Source organism: Penaeus vannamei, chromosome 41, assembly GCF_042767895.1.
Source record: "Penaeus vannamei isolate JL-2024 chromosome 41, ASM4276789v1, whole genome shotgun sequence".
In the NCBI taxonomy this organism is placed as follows: Eukaryota; Metazoa; Arthropoda; class Malacostraca; order Decapoda; family Penaeidae; genus Penaeus; species Penaeus vannamei.
Genome location: NC_091589.1, coordinates 9466245 through 9488145, shown reverse-complemented (window position 1 = coordinate 9488145; position 21901 = coordinate 9466245). Strand labels below are relative to the sequence as shown.

At 34.8% G+C, this 21901-nt stretch overlaps 2 protein-coding genes across 9 annotated transcripts in view; one reads left to right on the top strand and one right to left on the bottom strand.

The window, feature by feature from the left end:
• Nucleotides 1-7962, top strand: part of LOC113814855 (synaptic vesicle 2-related protein) — a 9223-nt gene extending 1261 nt beyond the window's left edge. For 2 of the 3 annotated variants that reach the window (XM_027367023.2, XM_027366950.2), the window contains 12 exons: nucleotides 32-222; nucleotides 847-899; nucleotides 1115-1259; nucleotides 1700-1883; nucleotides 2156-2219; nucleotides 2826-2951; nucleotides 3262-3349; nucleotides 3570-3690; nucleotides 4058-4239; nucleotides 4379-4490; nucleotides 4796-4880; nucleotides 6744-7962. In XM_027367023.2, coding sequence (XP_027222824.1) covers nucleotides 48-222; nucleotides 847-899; nucleotides 1115-1259; nucleotides 1700-1883; nucleotides 2156-2219; nucleotides 2826-2951; nucleotides 3262-3349; nucleotides 3570-3690; nucleotides 4058-4239; nucleotides 4379-4490; nucleotides 4796-4880; nucleotides 6744-6950 — 1542 coding nt within the window. In that variant the 5' untranslated portion in view covers nucleotides 32-47 and the 3' untranslated portion in view covers nucleotides 6951-7962. Of the gene's footprint in view, nucleotides 1-31; nucleotides 223-596; nucleotides 696-846; nucleotides 900-1114; nucleotides 1260-1699; nucleotides 1884-2155; nucleotides 2220-2825; nucleotides 2952-3261; nucleotides 3350-3569; nucleotides 3691-4057; nucleotides 4240-4378; nucleotides 4491-4795; nucleotides 4881-6743 lie in introns of those variants that run through there. The other variant, XM_070118276.1, reaches the window with a different exon arrangement.
• Nucleotides 7658-21399, bottom strand: LOC113814485 (SCY1-like protein 2). Of its 6 annotated transcripts, none has more exons than XM_070118273.1 (16): nucleotides 21303-21359; nucleotides 20432-20523; nucleotides 17827-17990; nucleotides 16900-17069; nucleotides 16494-16673; nucleotides 16035-16184; nucleotides 15215-15430; nucleotides 14790-14906; nucleotides 14257-14399; nucleotides 13828-13987; nucleotides 13373-13609; nucleotides 12616-12748; nucleotides 11752-11897; nucleotides 11532-11605; nucleotides 11119-11343; nucleotides 7658-10856 (listed from the first exon to the last, which is right to left on the bottom strand). In XM_070118273.1, the coding sequence occupies exons 2-16, from the start codon at nucleotides 20443-20445 to the stop codon at nucleotides 10181-10183; spliced, it is 2805 nt and encodes a 934-aa protein (XP_069974374.1). In that variant the 5' UTR covers nucleotides 20446-20523; nucleotides 21303-21359; the 3' UTR covers nucleotides 7658-10180. The 6 variants fall into 6 exon arrangements, with proteins under 6 accessions (XP_069974374.1, XP_069974373.1, XP_069974371.1 ...); XM_070118272.1 differs by lacking the exon at nucleotides 21303-21359 and adding an exon at nucleotides 21153-21300 and having other exon boundaries at nucleotides 20432-20550; XM_070118270.1 differs by lacking the exon at nucleotides 21303-21359 and adding an exon at nucleotides 20948-21051 and having other exon boundaries at nucleotides 20432-20550.
• Between the last annotated feature and the right edge of the window lie 502 nt (nucleotides 21400-21901).

Here is a 21901-nt window from a genome sequence, read left to right as displayed (position 1 = left end):
AATCTCTATCCCCAATAATTGATCTCTTCAGTAATCTTGCAATCAACATGAACCGGAATCACGACATAGGGTCCTACGAGGAGTTTGACGAAGATGGCAACAGTATCGCAAAAGATTCCCTCGGGGGTTCCTCCAGCTCCCCCTCAGGGTCCGCTCCCTCCTCCCTGGACCCTGGAGCACATATTGAGATGTCTGCGGCAGTATCAGGAGTGGTCCCAGATGGTAAGCTATGTTTTGCTTTTATTTCATGTGATAGGGTGTTTTTAAGAAGTTTGATCAGCTCTTCTTGTTTTTTGTTTTTTTGTTTTGTTTTGTTTTGTTTTTCTTTCTTTTTCTCTCTTTTTTCTTTCCTTTCTTTCTGTTTTTTCTTTTCTTTTCTTTTTTCTTTTTTATTTTCTTTTTACCCTTTTCCCCTACTTTTCACCTCTCTAAACTTTGTTTATGACTACTTTTGACAAATCAGAGTGGAATATCTTACACCATGACATATTACAGTGATCTTGAAAGAGTATTTACATCTTTAATCACATGTATTTCATAATTTTCTCTACTGCTTTACCATAGATAATGCTGATTTTCATAGCCTTTAACTACAGATCTCTTCACAAACATTTTGTGGCCCCTTACCTGAGTCCTTCCACCGATCTGTTCTTCTCCATATGGCTTCATGTTGTTATTTTCGCATGTATTGAAATGTATGTTTATATTTGGTATGCTGTTAATTTTATTGGGTACTGTTTCTGTTAGATATAAGGTCAGTGGATTTGTGAATATTTTGCTTGTCGAATTACATGACTCCAATGAAAATATAAAAAACTTGGGATTTATTTAGTCTGAATATTTCAGATACATTTACTGTTGACCAAGCTGTGAATGCTCTGGGGTTCGGCAAATTCCAGGTAAGGCCTTTTCTTAATATAGTAATTGATTATATTGGAAAAAAAAATAGGTAGAAGACATGTATGGTAAAGAAGTTGCTTTTGGCAATGTCCTCATTGATTGTAATTATCAAGATTTTTGTTTCTATTCTTTTCTTTTACTCTTATATTATTTTACTCTATTCTACTTTTACTTCACATTACTTTATTTATTTATTTATGTATTTGCTCTTCAGGTTAAGCTCTCCCTGATCACTGGCTTGTGTTGGATGGCAGACTCGATGGAAATGATGATTCTCGCTATTCTCAGCCCCGCCCTTCACTGTGACTGGCATCTCTCGGAGTGGAAGCAGGCATTCTTAACTACCTCAGTTTTCATTGGTTAGTTCGCTTTTTTTTTTAAATCTATCTGGTTTATGGGAGTGTTTTTTTTTTCTCTCTCTCTCTCTCTCTTCTTCTTCTTTTTTCTTTTTTCTTTTTTTTGTCTCTTTTTCTTTTTTTTTTCTTTCATATTTTTCTGGTTTTCTGATGATTTTTTTTTTTTCTTTCTTCCTTTCTTCTTTCTTTCTTTCTTTCCTTTTATAGTACTCATGTTATTTGAATGATATTTATTAGGGTTGCAAGATCTTCGGATTTTACTTTGGTCTCCTCTTTTATTATTTTCAGTTTCTATCGAATAGAAATTTATTTACGGACATTAAAGGTTAATTTACATTCAACTCTTTTTACTCTCATTAATAGGTGTTAAAAAAACAAACCATAGAATATTACCTTTCAAATTCTTAAATCTGATATTTGATTTTCAATGTTTCGTCCCAAAGGAATGATGATCAGCTCGGCATTCTGGGGTAATCTCTCAGACAAATACGGCAGAAAGCGATCTCTAAGACTAGCAGCCGTCATGCTTGCTTACTGGGGCTTGCTCTCCGCCTTTGCACCAACGTACAACTGGATCGTGCTTCTCAGAGGCCTCGTTGGCTTTGCAATCGGTTGTATTCCGCAGTCGTAAGTATTAGATTGCGGGGTTGTTCGTATAGTAGATATTGTATTGTTTTTTGTTTGTTTGTCTTGTGCTTATGAATTGTTTTTGCCATCCTTGTGAGTTTATTAGCTTCTAAAATGGTTTTCATTTTTTTCATTTTTTTCTTCTTTCTTTCTTTCTTTCTTTCTTTCTTCTTTCTCTTTCCTTTTTATCTTTACTTGTCTGGTATAGCCTTACTGTTGGATTGTTTTGAGTAAAATGCCTGATGTAGATTCTGATTGTGTGTTGTTTGCAGTGTTACCTTGTATGCAGAATTCTTGCCAGCTCACCAGCGTGGAAAGTGTGTTGTGTTGCTTGATGTGAGTTTTTGCTTTTGTTTCACGTTTCACTTGAGAGTTCATTACAATCAGTGTATTTATTTATTTATTTTTATTTTATTTATTTATTTATTTATTTTTTAATAAGAAAAGTATGTATTTACAAGAATATGTTTATATGTATATGAGTATACAAAAATGACAAACATTTTTGCATAAATTCTTTAGCTTTGAAATATATCTTAGCTAATAAAAATATACTATATTCTATATTTTAGTAAATTGCATAGTTCTGTGGTTGATTTAATTTAAATGTTAAATGTCTTTTCATGAATTCAGTCATTCTTACACTTGAAACTTTGGTCAGTAATGTTTTTCACCATATAGTTATAAATCCATTGTATATTCTGTTAAAATACATCTTATGACATCCTGTTTGATGATGACAAAACACAAGCCTTTGTTTGTCCTCTAATGCTAAACAGTAATTTCATTCTTTTCTATAGTAATCGTTTCAGCCAATGGTTATTGTAACTTGAAATAAGTGAGCAGGAAATGGGAAAGATTTAGATAAGTTTATAAAGTGCATTATAGGTGAGAATGACCCTAGTCATTCATCTTTATTCCTAATTTCTTTTTGGTTTTCAGTGTTTCTGGGCAGTTGGTGCATGTGCCGAGGTCATACTTGCACTGTGGGTGATGCCGACCATGGGGTGGACAGGACTGCTGGCACTCTCCACCATCCCCCTGATTCTGTTTGCTCTTGTCTCACACGTAAGTATAAATCAGGGACAGGGTTTATTCTTTTCTTTTCCTTTTTATTCTCTCATTTATTTCTTGTTTCTTTCTTCTATCACTTTCGTTTGCACTTCTTTCTAATTAATTTCTTTCTTTTTCTCTTTTGTTTATTTATTTATTTCCCACTCTCATTCATTGATCATCTTTCTTTCCCCCCTTTCTTGATAGGTGATTGTAATTATTCAAACTGTATTTCAACAGTCATGTAGAATTATAGTACATTTTTTGTTAGAAGTCCTATCCTCTCTGTAAATATGTAAACATGCATTTTGGTCTTATTTTATAGTGGCTCCCAGAAAGTGCAAGATATGATGCAGCATCTGGAGAATCTGAGAAGGCTCTGGCCACGCTGCAGAAAATTGCAGATGAAAATGGTATGGTAATCCCATCCACTGGAGTTTAGTGTTTAGTAAAACAACACTTGCATTGATATTTACTGTGGTTAGACATCAGCTATAGTCATTTTATAAAAATGAGAGAGACAGGAAAAAACAAGGATGACTTTATAATAAGGAAAGTGTTATGGTAAATAGCAACCTAAATGATGAAAAACACAAATATCGAAACATTCATCAAATACTTTAAATGTTCCAGGAAAACCCATGTTGCTTGGTCGGCTGATTGTTGACGATGTTGCTCAGATTAACCGCGGTCGATTAATGGATCTGTTGGTGCCTGACCTCAAGTGGACAACACTCCTTTTGTGGTTCATTTGGTTAGTTTTATTGACATGTTGATAGATGTTAAGATGTCTTGTTAAAAGTCTTATAGATAGAAGAGCTATGTTTGATGACACAGCAGCCAGTTGCTTACGTTGAATTTTGTTCACTTGTAAGAAATAGGCATGGAACTGGGGATTTCCCTGCATATGCCCCAGAGTTTGTTTCATCAGAAATAATAGATGTAGCATATTTTTATTTGGTATTTGAAGTAAAGCAAAATAACTCTTAAGATTCAAAAAGTGTGTACTGTTTTTGCTGTTATAAATCATAGTGTGCCAATATAATTTTGCATTGTATACCCCCTCTTCTATTACTTATGCTGGATGTGGAAGAGGTGATCACGGAAATCTTTATTTACAGGACTTCCTGTGCCTTCTGTTACTATGGTGTGGTACTTATGACCACAGAACTCTTTGAGGCTAAAGGCAATTTGTGTTCACTATCAGGCACAGAAGGCATATACACATGCTCCGCTGATTGCCGTCCCCTGAGCTCAGAAGACTACCTAGATTTACTTTGGACAACCCTTGCTGAATTCCCAGGTAATATCTCTGTAGGCATAGTATCAAAATTACTTGAAGTTTTTCAGCTAATCCTTTTTCCTTATATTTATTTATTCATCTATCCATTCTTTTGTTTAATGGTATAATAGGTGACCTATAATGTACTTCCTTCTTCCAGGAATATTTTTCACAATCCTTGTTATTGAGAAGCTCGGAAGAAAGAAGACGATGGCACTGGAGTTCATAATCTTTGTGGTCTCCATCATCTTCCTTTTCATTTGCACGTCCAAGTAAGGTTCTTATATAGATTTTTAAGTTATGTGTTATACTGTGAAGCGAAAAATTATAACGTAAAATTCTTGAATAGATTTTTAAATTTTATTTTATATTTTGAAATGAAAAATTAGAACTTAAAATTGTTGAACAGATGTTAAAATTATATATTATATTGCGAAATGAAGAAATGGTGCTGTTAAAGTCGGATTTTAGACTATATTTAGGATCATTGAATTGTAAGCTGAATATAAACCATCTTTTGAATTTTGTCTTGTTTATTTTTGGTGTAAAGATATCTTACATGAAAATTTTCTTCCAGTCGTACATGGCTCACTTTCATCCTGTTTGTGGCTCGTGGCATTATCTCAGGAGTATTTCAGGCTGCGTATGTCTACACACCTGAGGTAAGTTCTTTTTATGGTTGTTTATTGCACAAGTTTATTTTGATGTACTATACTATTGCTCTTTATTTATACTTGCATATGTGCTTTGAGAACTTTGTCATTCATAGCATTCATGAGGATATAAACATATAGATATGAAATATGAAAGGTTTCATTGAAGTTCAAATTAGTTTAAAAAGTGATTATAGTTTTCACTAAAATTGAAGTTACCTTAAAAAGTGAATATAGTTTTCATTGAAGTTCAAATTAGCTTATGGGGCTGGAGACACAGCTAAAATCAAAACAATTGGGAGTAATGGCTTAAACATTCCAGATGAATAGACAGTTAGGTTCCCAACATTTTATATGAATAATGTTGTGATATCATTTCATAGCATATTGCTTCATCTTGTATAGTGACCTTGATAATGAATAATTTTTAAATTTTATTTTGGCGGTTGATAACCTAATATCTCCAGGACCCTGTGAAATTAGAATTGAAATATATCCCACATGTCGTCGAATGTCGGTATGTCATTCAATAGCTTCTGCGTGATGTCATCAAACACCCTAGTTTTCAGACACTTGGTTATCTATTACTTCTAACTCCTTCTCTTTATCAAAAATATCTCTTCATTTATCCCTCACTTATACATGAACCAGTATACCCAGATAGCCACTAGTAAATAATAAAAGATTTTCAATTTTCTACGAATTTGATAAAGGTAAATTTAACCCATTCGTCCCGGGTGTCACATATATGAGACACAGGGAAAAAATAAACAGTGTCGGGCTGCCCACCAGTGCGATGCTGTCTCGGAGCCGCGCTCCGCGGCAGAAGCGGCACGCGGCTGGGCGGGCGGACAGACTCCGGGGAAGCTCCGCCCGCCGATTTTGTAGCTGCCCGGATTTTTTTAATTTTGGCTACAAAATGTACCCGGCGCGGGTGGGTTAAATATGGCAGATACAGCCTTCAAAAGATTGAACATGGTTGCATGCATCTTATTTCTTTTCCGTAATCCCTGATTTTCGTACAGCCATAAAATCAGCAGAATACTGCAGCTACTAGTACCATATTGAAAGGATTACTTATCAAAAGTTGCACATCCAGCACTACCCAAAAATTGTGTCAGCATTTCTTTTGACAATTTTATATTCATAATCTCACTGCCAACGGTTTTTAGACGGATACATTTTAGAAAGAGATTTTGTTTTACCAGCAGTGGGCACCTCTTTCTTAAGTAGCTGGTTCTTGCTACTTTCATAATATATCTGGTGTGGGAGTGCATCACATCTGGCTTCATATGTTTTTTTAACTGCTTTCTGTTATATCTTTTAGGTATTTATAAAATGTTTTATGATGTATAATCGTATTGAGAGCTATACAAGAAGAGGGGGAGTGAGCTACCATATGCATCATATATTTCAAAATTTGTTTTGTAGTTGTTTTAGGCTTTCTTTCATTCTTTTTGTTAGCCAGTGTGATTGTAAAAACACAGGGCACCAGCACAAAAAAAAGGCACTATACTTCAAACTAAAATGTCCATGTGACAGCAACTCTTACATTGCCAAGAGTCGCAATTTGTTGCTACCATATGTAGAAACAAAGGTAACTCATTTGTTGCAAAAAAGTAGTTAAAATCATTTTTATTCTGCAAATATAATAGATCCAAAATTGCATTGCATCTTTTTTGTGTAGATGACCTCTTCCCCTTAAACCACCCTAAACATTTACACTGTACACAACAAAGCAAAACATTGGTTCGGGATGATTTGTGTGTGTGTGTGTGGATGATTTGTGTGTGTCCATTGGAACCAGTGCAGAGGTGTAAGAGAATAGGTTAAGAAGTGTGTTACTTGAATGAGCATTTTTCCCAATTACAGGTATATCCAACATCACTGCGAGCCGTGGGTGTGGGGACGTGTTCTGGTATGGCCCGCTTTGGTGCTATGTTGACTCCAATCGTTGCTCAAGTCATGACACGGACCTCTGTCCACTTGGCTACTGCAACATATGGCATAGTGGCCATATTAGCTATAGCTGCTGCCTTGATGTTGCCCATCGAAACAAGAGGCAGAGCAATGTCTTAGATCGATAAATTGAAATGTCTCTCTCTATGGGAATTGAGAACAGTACTTAGCAGAAATCTGTTGACTACAGTGAAATGCATTTATTTTAGTTTTTGTCATTTTATCTTGGATATAATTTTTTTATCATTCTTATAATAATCATATATACAGCTTTAACTTTTTTATTGTAAGGTACAAAGGGCATAAATTTAACCTGTGTACTCTTGAAAACAAACAGGGTTTTTAATATTGTATTTTCTTCAACATTTTCACATTTGTATGGAAATGTTTCATACATATGCCACTTCTGTTTGTTTTTGTTTTTTTAACTTCTATCTTTTTATAATAATAACAATTTTATCTAGATGTGTATACATGAGAGAATTAATTGATGTCCACCAAAAATATATACTCACTTAGAATTATACTGGTTGAGCTTCTTTCATGTATCCAAGAAGCCACATTCTATTTTCTGCTGAAAATTGTGAATAAATTAGTGAGGTCAGACAGGGCCATAATTGTGCAAGATTGTATGTAAATAATTTTTTTTTGCCTGTCTGACCAAAATTTCCTTAACCATGTCTTATTGACAATTCAAAAAAATAAAAATATATATGTAAAGTGATGTATTGCTTTACAAAGGTCTCGTTTTTTTATGTTGATGAATAGAAAGCTAGCTATATCAGAGGATGCAGTCTTTCAAGTAATGTATATTTAAACCAAAGTTATTCCTTTTTATCGGCAGTATATTTACACACTTTAGAACTACAGTGAGCATAGCAAACATGGTACTTGTGTATAATTTTACAAATATTTCATTATGGATTTAATCTGCATGCAGGTTATGAATTCAAAAAAAAGTTCTCAGCATTACTGAGACAAAATTTTATCAAAGACTTTTTTTCTTCTTTTTTTTGCACTGTTGGTGTTATTTTTTATTTCAGAATTTTGTTATACATTCTCTGTGGATGGTTGTTACATTCCTGGATTGTGTATGATTTTTTATCTGTTGAATATATAATATTTATTTTAATACTTTTGTTTTAATTCCCATATATAAGAACATCTTACAATGAAATGATGAAATGAAATCTTTCTTTCTCACTTACCATGCAGTTTTGTATAATCTTGAAAAAAGTCATGTAAGCAGCATAAAACCTTTCTGACTTTGTAATACTTGAGCAGCTAGAATTAATATTATGTCTACATTTAAACTTTTCTCAGCCATTTCATGAACCTGTGCAACTACCATTCCAAAACACTTTCAAAATCCACAATTTTTCATGACAATCTCTTATTAAAATGTGTTTTGTGTTGTACATACACTTTTCCAGCCTATACACTAGTCCACAAATGGAAGAACCTTTTCACAATACAATCCTCTCTTTATATCACTAATGTGACAGATTCTTACCAGATACATAAACTTGTACAATTATATATGGCCTAAAATGAAGCCTATGGATGGCATATTTAGGTATATCATCAACCCATGAAATAAATCCATTATTTCTTTTTTAATCAGTAGTTGGGGGTTTCCTCTTATAATCTGCCTGAAAAAGGGAAAAAACCCACATGTTCCTTTAATTGCTATGATACAAATGGGGGGAAAGGTACACTACCGTTTAAGCCCTGTCCACAAGAGACGCAGTCCCAGCACTGGCAAACGGCCACCAAATCACAATCCAAAACAGGCAGAAGTGGAGATGTTACCACCAAGTGAGGAAATCATGGGCAAACCATGAAAATGGCTGTGCTCATTGGCAAGGTAAAATGCCCAGATCCAAATCCTGACCTTGTCTACCCATTCTGCCTACAGACTCAAAGAAGCGTGCCCTTTAGCAGACACACACTGTGCTCAGAATTCATTGATAGACCTGTTAATATTGTTATCAGATCTCCAGTAGTTTTCTTCCTTATGATCTCACCAGCAATCATTCATGCCATCCACTGATCTGCTAATAGTTCTACCCATACAGGCACTGCCCATCATGTGGATGTGGCCTTATTTGGTGCCAAACTGACACCTCATTAGAAGAAGTTTAAACCCAATGCCACTAGGGACAGCATTACATTTTGCTAGCAGCATTGGGTTCAACTTGAAAAGTTTTCTATTCATTTGTTATCCTCTATCAGACATCCATGGACAACTGGGAAATAAATACAGGATTGTTATATAATAATATATGAACACTAATTAGTTGGTATAAAATATATAAAATAGAAAAAAGTCTTATGAAGAAGATACTAAATTTTTTTAGTTTTTATTCAATTTATTTTCTGTTAGTATTTTCTAATGAAAACAATTCTTTCATTATACCCATCAGATCTCTAAATAGATTGGTAAAAATAAAGCAAACTAAAGTTGTGCCCATGCATAATTTTGTAGAAACTTTTGAACATTAATCATCATAAAACAATAATTATAATTTTATATGTACGTATAAATTTTATTCATAAATATGTTCTTTAAACAAAAAGTCATTTTGAGAACTAGTAAACGATAACAGAAAAACGAAGAAACATTAGAAACGCTCTTCATATACACCTATATTTCTCCTATACATAAAATTGTAATTTGACTAGAATTTCAACTCTGACCTAAATCCAATTCAATGGAATGTGTGAAGCTCGATAGCCTACTCAATCAACAACCACTTTTCTCATGTAAAATAACTTTTAAAGTCCTCAAAACATTATGCAGTTAGACAAGACTATCGTCTAAAATATACCCATCTAACCTCACAGCAAAAAATATATTTTCACTCTAAAGAATGATATAAAGTTTAACAAGACACTTTTTGTGGTTAATTTATGCGGTTATATAGTATGTCAAATCAACAAGGATACAGGCTGATGTAAAAAAAAATAATAATTTAAATAAATAAATATTAACACTCAAATCATCTTTGTAAAATTAAATAAAAATTTCCCTTTCACCTGTAAAACCATTACAATATCTTTAAAAACTGTTCTGAACACAATTTAGTATTCTATTTAAATTCTTGCAAAAAATGGTATTAAGCTGGTCATTCTCAGATTATAATAAAAGAGCCTAAAAACTGTGTATACTGTATACATATATGCACTATTCTCATACATCAAAAATATAAATGTGTTCAACATAAATACAGAAGCTACATAAAAATCAGGCTTTTGTCAAAATTGTAAATAAATGCAACAATTAATTTCACTTTTAAAGAAGAAAATCAAACATATCTGACTGCTACACCATACTCAAATGAGCTCTTTCAGCTAAGGAAGTCGTTAATTTCAGAGGAACTTAGTTGCTTCACTCCCGGTGTTGCAGGTTTTGAGAATGCCATGGAATTCACGGGCTGCATGGGTGACATCATGGAACCAAAGGAGTTCCTGGTGTTTGCATTCATGACTGCCATTTGGTTCATGCTCACGGGTTTCTGCTGCGATGGCAACAGGTTATCGAATGCCGACATGTTTGGCTTTTGCAATGGTGCATTTTGAGCGGGTACCTGACTAGGCCAGGAATTCACTCCCCCCATGGGCTGGAACATGTTACCAGTTGTCCCCATGGAAGTCATGTTTGATGTCATGTTTGAAGCAACTGGGTTCATGAGGGTACCATTGCCCATCATGCCACTGAATGCAGATGGACTGTTGTTCATGTTATTCATCATTCCCATGCTTGCAGTCGTTCCCATCATCCCTTGGTGTCCATTTACAGCTGCCGGCACTGCAGGTTGGCTGCTCATCATGTTCAGATTAGAACTCATCAGTGTGGAGGTGAGGTCACGGCTCTGTTGTACTGGCTTTGTCAGGGAAGAGGGCGGATTCTGTGACTGTGGACTAGTGATGGGCTTGTTGACAGCATTAGCAGGGGGTGGAGGGGATGGCAACAATGGGGGCTGCTTGGTCAAGGTGTTCTGTAATCCCTGTTCTTTGGCCATCCTGTTTAGTGAAAAAAGAATTCCTCAGTTAGGGTTGTGATAACAAGACAAGTGATCAATATAACACACTTTATACTGCAATTACTTTAAAAAAAACTACATAGTAATAAAAAATCATAATGACCACTAACAGTAGGAGGTAAACCTGATCTATGCAAATCATTTTTCTAAGATTTCCTTATGAAGGAGAAAAAAATTATGTAAAATGCAAATATACTAGATACTTATGGTACTTAAATAAGAATACGAAGGCGAATGCTCACTTTTGCTTTTCCTCCAGAGAAAGAGAGAGATTTGAGGGCTTGGAAGTTGATGCTGGCACTGAGTTGGGCACTGGGGTAGGAGTCTGGGGTTTATGATTGGCTGTTCCTCCACCTGTGAACTGGTTCAGTCCAAGGCCAGCAAACATGTCACTACTTGCATCTACAGCTGATACTGGTGCGTTATCGTTTCCATTTATTTTTGTTGGCATTGCCATATGTAGTGCTCTGGAAATGGACCAAAAGTATAAACATAAAATCAAACATAGACCAAAATTTTGGCCTTAGTATATGCAACATACTTTAAAGTTACTATAAAATCCAACATAGACAAAGTAAATTTAAGATAAATTAATATCCAAGTGTGACTGCACATCAAAACAGTGAAGAAAATATTCACTCTCATACAGACTTACTTTTGCTCATCCTTTATAGAGTTAAGCTGTTCTAATTTAGTTCTGTGTTCAGACTCCACTCTTTCCGTCATGTCCTGAAAAAAGTTTAAAAATAACTCAAATGTTTCAACATATAGTAAATGATACCTTGCCTAGCAAGTAATCAAACCTTACATGAAAGTAATTAAACATCCAAAGTAATCAAATAAATGGAACTTTGTGCTTACTAGTTTTCACTAACCTTAATGAGGACCATGATCGCAGAATGTTGGGTTGGAGTGAGTGAGTTCTCAATGCTTAGGGGGAAGAGGAAGGGCAGGACTCTGGTCGCAAGGATCTCCTTGGATATGCCAAGCTTTTTGTGGTTGAGGGCTACTTTGAAAATTCCTGCAAGAAAGATAATATATTAAACCACTGGATCCCCGTGACATGATCTTCAGGTCATGAAAAAATTGGGGGGCCAGGTGATGGGACTGTACCACCATGAAAAAATTTGGCCATAGGGCCAGGTGATGGGACTGTAACACCATGAAAAAATTTGGCTAATGGCCAAGTGATGGGAATGTGCTGTTATGAGAAAAATTGCCTGATAGTCTGGATAACAGAAATAACTTGGATGATTAGGCTGAGTGGACATTTAGGATGGGGCTCTTGTATGATTTCTACCAGTAAATGAGGGTGAAATGTATCATAATGATACTTGATAGCAGCAATGTTACTTGTGCAAGACTCATTCTGAATAAATTTTCTGCTGCAATGACACATTTTAGTTCTGTCTTGTCAGTTTTGTTTACACATTGATGTTTATCAAGTGCTTTGTCACCGGCTACCTAACCTCACATGTTGTCCTCATGCCTTCAATTTTGGGGATTTTTTTTCTTCTAATACTTTCATCAATACTATTATTACTATCATTGATATTGTTTTTAACTTTGTTATTCAAGAAGTTGATTAAGCAGGGGAGATCAAGTAGGCCTTGTAACTGACCCCTTAGTGGCTAAGGACTTCAAGTCACCTATGTCTACACAGAAAGTAATACACTAAACTCAGAGTAGGCATGGAATGTATTACATGGCATCCCCATGTCAATGGGTTATCAACTCACCGACAATGGCCATAACCACTGGTGCTTCTCTTGATGGTATTTGTTCCAAGAATGGGAAGATATCGTCCATGACCAACCATCTGTCGAGGTGCTCCAGGATCTTGCCCACGCATACAAGACAATTCACACGAACCTGAAACAGAATGGAGTGGACTTCAAAGTTTTCTTTTTCACATAAAAAAATTATGTTTTCTTTACAAACTCATAAACTGGTGCTAATTTATTTCCATATTTTTCTAAACCTTTACCTACCCCCCCCCCTATACAATGGAACTTCAGATATTTCCAATTGAACAATCAATGGGAATTTTTATGTCTATTTTAGTGTTATATCTTTATCACTTTTAATCCATTAACTATAAAATATGTTAAATAAATCTATGTAGTGTCATGTTCCTGGAAATAACCAGAAAACTTGAATATTTTCAAGAGAACCCAAATTATTACCATTAGAAACAGAAAATATATATTTTTCCAACTACTCTGATCACCTTTATTTCCGTCATCAACATTCTTTTATCTTCATAAAATAATTAAAGAATGATGTGTCAATTCAAGAACCTGCTCAATCAGGCCTTGGGTGTACCATATATAATTGCAAAAGAAATCTACAGTAATTCAAATAATTATGATTTACAAATTAATATATCCATATGTAAGAAAACTTACAAAAGAAAATTATAGTGGAGGGGGCAATCAACCATTACCAATGAAATAATCAAAAACTGGAAAAAAAACACCTTAACTTAAAACATACCGACAGATAGCCTGTTCCGAGACAAAGCTTCTTGATTCTGGGCAGAAGGGCATTCTTCATGGCATGGTTCTCCACCAGATGTGCACAGGTAGGAATAACACTCAAGCACAGTTCTTGAATCTGTTGGGTATCACACTCCAGAGCACGGTAGAGGAGTGGCAGAGCGTCACTCCTAACGTCCTCTGCAGGAGTCTTTCCCAGGAGCAGTTCCATCTTTTGCATTAATTGTAACATGACCTAAAAATTGGAACAGGGAGAAGGGATGTAAAAGTATGTACTATTTACGTAAATACTCTCATATCAAAATGCAACTTTTCAATATCATTTAGTAGAGTGGAGTTAACATTATACATGCAATCTCATAATCAGTCACTCATCAAATACATATACAAAATATACATTCATAACATAGTACACGGCTAAGAAAACCAAATCTGGAAGCAATGTTGCAGTACCTGGACAGGCTCTGTGAGCTTCATTATGGGCTTCAAATGTGGCAAGATGTGTTCCACAAACTCCTCTTTTGTGGCTCGTTCAGCAACCAACAAGATAACAGGAAGTACAAATGGTACCATGGTCGAGTTGATACATTCCTTCACTAAGCTCGGTACAATTCTGAAAGTGAGAAAAAATACTGTAGAATTCAATATATCATAATATCATATTTAAATATGGATTAAATTCTTAGAGGAAATATAATCCTATCAACCAATTTGCATCTACGAAAATGAAACCAAATATCATTACATAGCCATAATGCAAAACTAGATATGAGAAAACTTTCAATAAAAAACAATTAAATGAATGTTCAAGTAAAAAATCAAACGAAATACTAAGTTCAACAAAGAACAAAATGTAACCACACAGTCCCACATCTCTCTAACCTTAGCACACACACTCTGTGGGGCAGCTGGGGTATGATTTGCGGCAAACTCTTGTAAAACTGTGACTTCTGCATGTTATCCCACTGAAACATCTGATCCAGGTAACTCAGCGTCTTCACACCAACATCATCAAAGTATGGAACCTGCAAGTTTTGTTAGGCTATTACTATCACTTTTAGTATATTAGATTGGTAGGGAAAAATAATACAAACCTTGCCTATTGCAAAATAATCATAGTACTCCTCACTGGATCCAACTAACAATCTGATTCATACACATGCTTGACCTGGAAACAAATTAGTTTTAGAGACTTCAACATTGGTTCTTTAAACAGGGAAGATCATCTCAACACTGATCTGAAAGTGTCTATAGTTGGAATTCAAGGAGATACAAAAACATGAAACAGTACCAAATGCCATTATATTTCTTATTAATGACATACCCTTTAGAACTATTTGTACATTTTATAAAGGCATGCATAGAAAAAAAAGAGGATTAACCTTTAAGGGTATGGATTCAGGAGTAGAACAAACCTTTGATAATTGCAATGCATCTGGTCGAAGCTGTGGGGTGGCGTGGAGTAAGAGGCGTACTTGGTCTCTTATGCCATCGGGTACAGAATGTAGCTTTAGGCTATTTGGATTTTTAAACTGTGGGAGAAAAAATTAAAACTAAAATTACTCTGTTTTATATCATATGTTTACTAGCATGATAAACAAAAGACAATGTCTACAGAGGTTAACATAGTATGGTTATGTAAAATATTCTTCAACCTCAATATCAAACACTGCTCCACCAACATCATTCTAATACATATGAAAAAAATAAAAACCTATACTGAACCTATATATCTAAGCATCAGGCCATTCCTCCAAACACTTTTTCTAACATTTGGTTGCCCTTATACACATAAATGAAATCAACCAACTTCCCAAACAAAAAATAACACAGTTCTCACTTCACAACAGTTCCTCTTGAAGGTACCGAAGTCCTGGTTGTTGTGGAAAATGGGACGACCTTCATTGAAAAGAGCATAGGTTAAGACACCAAGGGGAAAGAGGTCAGCTGCCGTGTCGAGGGTGTGTGTGAGGGCATACTCGGGGGCCAGATAGTCCAGGTGGGGCTGACAGTTGGGGTGTCGCCGCGAGTCGTACTCCTCGAAGGGCCAGAAGGGCTGAGAGGGAAAAAGACATGATGAGTAGGTGAGAGTCACATGAATAGAAATCATGGCAATTAAATTCAAAAGGTGATAAGAATCAACTGAGATATGAAAGTGGAATCAACCAAGATAAGATGATGGAAATAGCCTGAGATACAATGGTGGGGAGAAGCTGAAATTAGACAGTGGTAATTGAGATAAGATGGTGGGAATAATGTGAGATGTGATGAGAATAAACTGAGATTTGATGATGAGAATTAATGCAAAATGAGATGATTAACATCAACAGAGAGGAGCACTTGGGACTAAGACAATATGATGGGAAGGAAATGGAATGATGGCAATGAATTAATAAATGGTAAGAGACTACAGAAATAATCCAAGAGGAGTTGTGTATTTCAAAGTTACTGTAGTTAATATCTGTCAAGAAATAATAGTTAAGTGACTTCTTATATACATCCATATGTTACAAAATAATATATTTCAAAGCTAAGTGATAATCAAAAATGAGACAAAAAATATTAAAGAATAAGAAGACAAAATAGGAAGAAAGAGACAGAAAAATTTTATTCAAAAATCTAATGTACATCACACAAAAAAGGACAAAACATATACATACAGGCTGGTCTGCAGTAGCCTGATTAGCCACACAGAAGTCAAATCCAAAGAGCTTCCAGGCGCCTTGATGATTCAACACAATGTTTTCAGGGCAGATGTTACGATGGACAGTTTTGACCGAATTGTGAAGAAATGCCAGGCCTTCACTGACCTAATGGGATATTAAAAAGTCAGAAAATTAAATACACCACCAAGAAAGAAAGAGCAGACATTAAATGTGAAGCACTCAATGCACTCTAGACTCCCTTTTAAATGGTAACACCAAAAAGGTAACTCCTTTTATCATAAGTCAAGATTTGCACTTGCAGATTTTCAATACTAAAATTACAAATAACTGGCAGGTCTTACCAAAATATCACCAGGTTTTCCAACTATTTACCCATACTTTTAGCAGCAAAATCATCAATACTAACATATAATTGCAGAATATATCAAAATAGTACCACACTGATATCCCTACCTGCATAAGACCATATTTAATTTCAACATCATACAGCTTGTAATCCTTGAATATAGGTGGTGTGGGAACAGGCATATTCTCAGTCTGACCAAGGACATTAGCCAGTGATGCAAAAACAGGTTCTGTTGCAAAAGCTAATGTTTCTCTAGATTCTTCAAGAGGATGCTGGACTGTCAAGACCTAAAAATTGCAATGTAAAACAGGGTGGTTTTAGCATACGAAGAACTTCAATTTGTCTTATTTCACTATAATTATTCATCCAGTTTGCAACTGCATTTGCAGAGAGAATTAGATAGAAGTAACTTTTCATAAAAGAGACACACAAATTTGTCTTTTATAACAACCCATAAACCCCATTTCCTTACTGGATAAAAGCCTTTAAACGTGAGAAACGCATTAACCATACCTGGGGATGTCTCAGCCTTGTCAACTGAGAGACGCCTTTTCTCAGCTTATCCAGCATGGCCTCCCTCTCCTGTTTATCCCACTTGTCCAACTGACGTTTCTCAAACAGAAATATGGCAGCATCCTGCTTTGTGGACTTTTTGTAACCCTTGTAAATCTTCCAAACCAAGCCTGGAATGATATATAGCACATAGAGGAGTGTCTTTTACTAACCATATATGCGAATGAGTTTTCTGAGACCTTTATTTCCATTATTGCTAAGATGTGTAGGTGTAAATAAAATAATTTAAGTAATATCTGGCAAGGTCTCCAAGATACATTGCAAAGAATTTAAAAGATTCATTTTTCTAGAAAAAGGATTCTAAATCTTTTGTTGACATCATCTACAATAGATCGCAAATCCTAGAAGATATTGTCATAATGCCAATAATTTCCCCTAAAAATTTAAAAAAGTTTATCAATGGAAAAAAAAATCTAAAATAAATAAATATATAAATAAATAAATAAATAATAATAATAACAATAATAGAAATAACAATAATAACAAAAATAATAACAACAACAACAACAACAACAACAACAACAACAACAACAACAACAACAATAACAATAACAATAACAATAACAATAACAATAATAATAATAATAATAATAATAATAATAATAATAATAATAATAATAATAATAATAATAATAATAATAATAATAATAATAATAATAATAATAATAATAATAATAATAATAATAATAATAATAATAATAATAATAACAACAACAACAATTGGACATGAAATGAAGAAATTAGGGATGCTGCAATATCTAAGACCTCTGGTTGTGGTCTGCTATTGCAGCTCATTAACCAAGATATAACATTAATCTTGTGAATAAAAGAAATAATAATAATGATGATGATGATAATGATACTAACCTGGTCCAGCAGAGGCAATGTGCTGAGTGGCTTCAAATTCTCTCGTCACAGGGTTTCCAGGCAGGTAATTGGACACTTGTGAAGCAATCTGTACAGCGTTTGAAACTGCACTGTTGGCCGCACTGCTGACTGTAGAGCGGAGTTTGTTCAGCATGGACTCCATCCTGAAAATTAATTACTGTCAGCTAATACAATAGAAAATCACTGTATTTCATACCGGGAAAAAAACATCTCTTACTGTCATTTCACACGCTACTTGAGGATAAAAAATAATTCATTGATTGATAATACAACTGAAATTAACTATACTGGACATAGCAGATCCAAAACTAAAAGTAAAGCTTATAACAACAAATCTACAAAAAAAGATGCTATATATGAAAGCCAAAGATAAAAAAAATTAATAAATAAATAAAAACGTCTATCAAATACCAATAGTCAACACTGGGCGGACGAAACAGCAAGCCAATAATAAAAGCAAGCCTGACAAAGGAATTAACATACAAGTGGAAACAAGCGTAAAGGAGAGAGAATGCCAAAGACGGAAAGAAAACTTGGAAAACAAAAGCTTCAATTGAAACATGGGAAAAGAGAAGCTCAAGTAACGTAAGATAAACAAATAAAACAAGAAAGTAAAATGCATGCCATAACAAACACTTACATACAGATAAAAAAAGAGAGAAAAAAATCACTCAAGATTATCAGAAAATATTCACATTATCTCTGTCATATACAAATGTCAATAATTAAAAAGCTGTAAGAGGCAATACAATACAATAAACAAGTTTCCTAAATTCCAGGACAATGATGATAAGAGCGCAACTAAATTCCCAATTAATCTGTTTTAAGTCCCCCGCCCCCCACCCTCTCTATAAAACATGAAGATCCTTCCATAGCTGGATTAACTCCCATTAGTATTACTTTGGCAAAAAGTTTGTAGCCTTTTCAATGTCATTCATAATACATAACTCCAAGTACCAATATAACCTATTCACAAAATGGGTAACAATGTGGATATAAACAATGGTAAATCAATGAGTTAAAACAAGTACATAAATGTGTATGCCTAATTGACATAAGGGTACAGCCCCAATGAATCTAGCACAAGCAGCTTGCTCCATAATTTAACATTTACCCATCAACCCTACAATGACGAATGGATACAGCTATAGCCATCTTGAAACACAGCACAGACTCAGCCGCAAAGTCTAGACTATTGCATAATATCATATCACAAAAAATACAGTCAAAAGCAACAAATTACATTATTTAGTCATTTGCAATATATACATCTGCTTCAGACATTAAACCTAATTGATTACTTGTACCTTGCAAAAACATATACAGTATTATCAGAAGTATATTATTTTCAAAAACACCTCTGATTTATTTAACTGTGAGCCATGGAGCTAAAGCTCAACTACTCCCTCTATGAATTGTCTGTCTTTGCTTTCCGGTGGAACCTAATCATAAGAAATGGACACGTGTAAAAATGGACCAAAAAAAAATATCAAATTTGGTAAGGTCTTCTTTGTATCAAACATGAAATAGAAAATTTAGAGACATGCTGTGTTTATGAAAAAAAATAAATAAATAAATAAAAAAAATCTATTTTCTTAATATGTTCATATTAGAAATGCAAAACACAAAGACCACACTAAAATTTCTATGCAAAGGACAGGAGCACTATATGTGGCAATGCTGGCTAGATATTAACTTTTAGCATAGTTACCCAAATAAACTCCTACTTTACAAAATTAGTTCCTACTTCATAAGTCACTGCCTTGAAGCTGAATTGAATGAAAAAGATGCCAACAATATTGACAATTCACTTCCATCCATTTCCACACAGGCCTAATCACACAAGCCTTGCTGCTTATTGACAAGTACAGTGAGTGCACCTTCTACTCTATTTACTTTCCTGGAGATTACTTTTCTCTGTGCATTATTTCTCAAGAAGTATTACAAACTTTGATGTACTTCAAATCACTGTGTGAATACTAACAACCAAAAGTAGAACATTTTCCTGCTTTTACATCACTTTTGGCTATGAAAGAATAGATCAGCAATTAAATGGCTGATGAATTACAGGAAGCCCCTAGTCACTGCTACCAGAGCCTCAAGCAATATGACAACAATAAAAAATATACCTTCTATATCAGAGGAAAGAAAAATAAATATACAAAATCACTTTTCCTTTGAAATACCCCTGGTAGCCTTAATACCATACAAAAACAAAAATCTCTTGTAAATCGTCTAAAGCATCCAGATATCAACAATGTGTGACTTATTGTATTGATAAAATGTACCACAATTTACAGCCCAACCAGGAATGCCTAACACTATCCATTTACACTAATAAATACAGATATGCAAGACTTGACCAGGTCTCTTTATCTTTCAACAATAACAAACTGCTTATTAGAAATCTGCCAAATTCATTTACTTTTTTCACTGTAAAAACACCTTCACCCGAGCAAAATCCACGAGAAACATAAGGCAACATTTTCCCATTTACAAAGCACAACAGTAATCTCAACATATTTTTCCAATAAGTTTATATTTTCATTCCATTACAGGTTTTATTTTCAAATGTTGTACTTACACTTTCCGGTCCATTTTGCTTTCCCTGTGACATGTAAGAGGTGGACACTAGTAAATGTAGCACAAGGGTGGTGGTCACTGCCTTTGCTCTGACTGTGGTTCTAAAGTGTTAGTATAAATCTGTTAGATGTTAGAATAGACACACCATAAAGGAAATTCATAAAGGAAAAGTAATAAACACAAGGTCTTGACTCACTCATTCACAAGGTTAAATCAAAGGCTAATCTTTTGTACCATATTTTTTTCTACTCTAGATCCTTTTTGGATAATGTAAATCTTGTAGGTTTTTTCTTTTGGTTTTCCTATGAGAAATCTCATTCAATAAGATTACAAATCTACATTTTTTCTTGGTCACTTATTGGAATGTTCCATATTCTTATCACACACATTATCAAAACCATATATATTCACTTCCTTGTATACCTATTCATCTTTAATACCTTTTCACATATTTCTTGGACACAGAAATTCAAACTAAAGTAACAATCTCACAATTAATGACCAAAACGCTATTAACCTTGAAAATGAATGTAATGCAAGGTCTCACAAATAATTCAGGGTCTGTTAAATTTTCTAAAGCATTTCCCCTGCACACGTGACAGGAAGAGACCCGCGCATTCCTTAATGATTTCAACCAAAACCTTGAATGAGTCATAGATAAGTGACAAAACAAAAAATAATATCTGTCACGCCCCATAAACGTCTCAAAGGCATCAAAACACCTGTCAATCACGTAAGTATCTCGCCTCCTCAAACGGAATTTCTCGCTAGTTCCTGCAAGAACAGTCCCTGAGGACTCTAGAAAGTGAACTTGGCGCTGCCTACGAAGCGGAAAGGAGCCTAAAACGACCTAAACTTTAAGATGATGTCACCTGTTGGAGGAGTTGATGTTTACGTCCAGACCAGCTGATCGTCGCACACCTGGCGACGGAATCGGAAACTAATCCGGGCGCGTTCGGTTTGAGCTCCCATGAAGTGCTCGTCCGTCCCCTGCGAGGGATGTGATTGGTCAGTTGGGAGGGAGGCTCGCGTCTCAACCAATCAGAGACTTCGAGCCTTCAGCGTGAGTTCAATTCGCCGAGTAAGCGAACGCGCTCGCCAGTGGTACCATACGTGCTGGAGAATTTAGTTGCAAAGGTACGGTCTGGCTAATATCTGAGGCACTAAACTATATACTGATATTGTGTCATCTGCTCGTAATTACATAGCGCATAAGGTGATGTATGCTAGTTACATTCAGTAAAAGAAGAAACATGATAAAATTGACATGATGTTATCTGGGAACAGTAAAACGTTTTCAGAACTGAGAAATCGAATATAGTGTTACAATGTTAATTACAGTGACGTATTTTATAGGTGTTTTTATATTTTAAATAAATGGGGGAAATAGTTTCGTTTTAGTGTAATTTGAATAAGCAATTATAACAGCGAACATACAAATACCAACCTTACCATGTAATAACTAAGAAAA

Bases quoted from the DNA above. Each gene is read 5' to 3' on its own strand.
- LOC113814485 (XM_070118273.1), bottom strand. The intron at 16,674-16,899 runs GTATGGTTAATG...TGCAATTTTTAG, and splicing joins CAAGGCTGAGACATCCCCAG to GTCTTGACAGTCCAGCATCC. The intron at 13,610-13,827 runs GTACTGCAACAT...TCCAATTTTTAG, and splicing joins AGCTCACAGAGCCTGTCCAG to GTCATGTTACAATTAATGCA.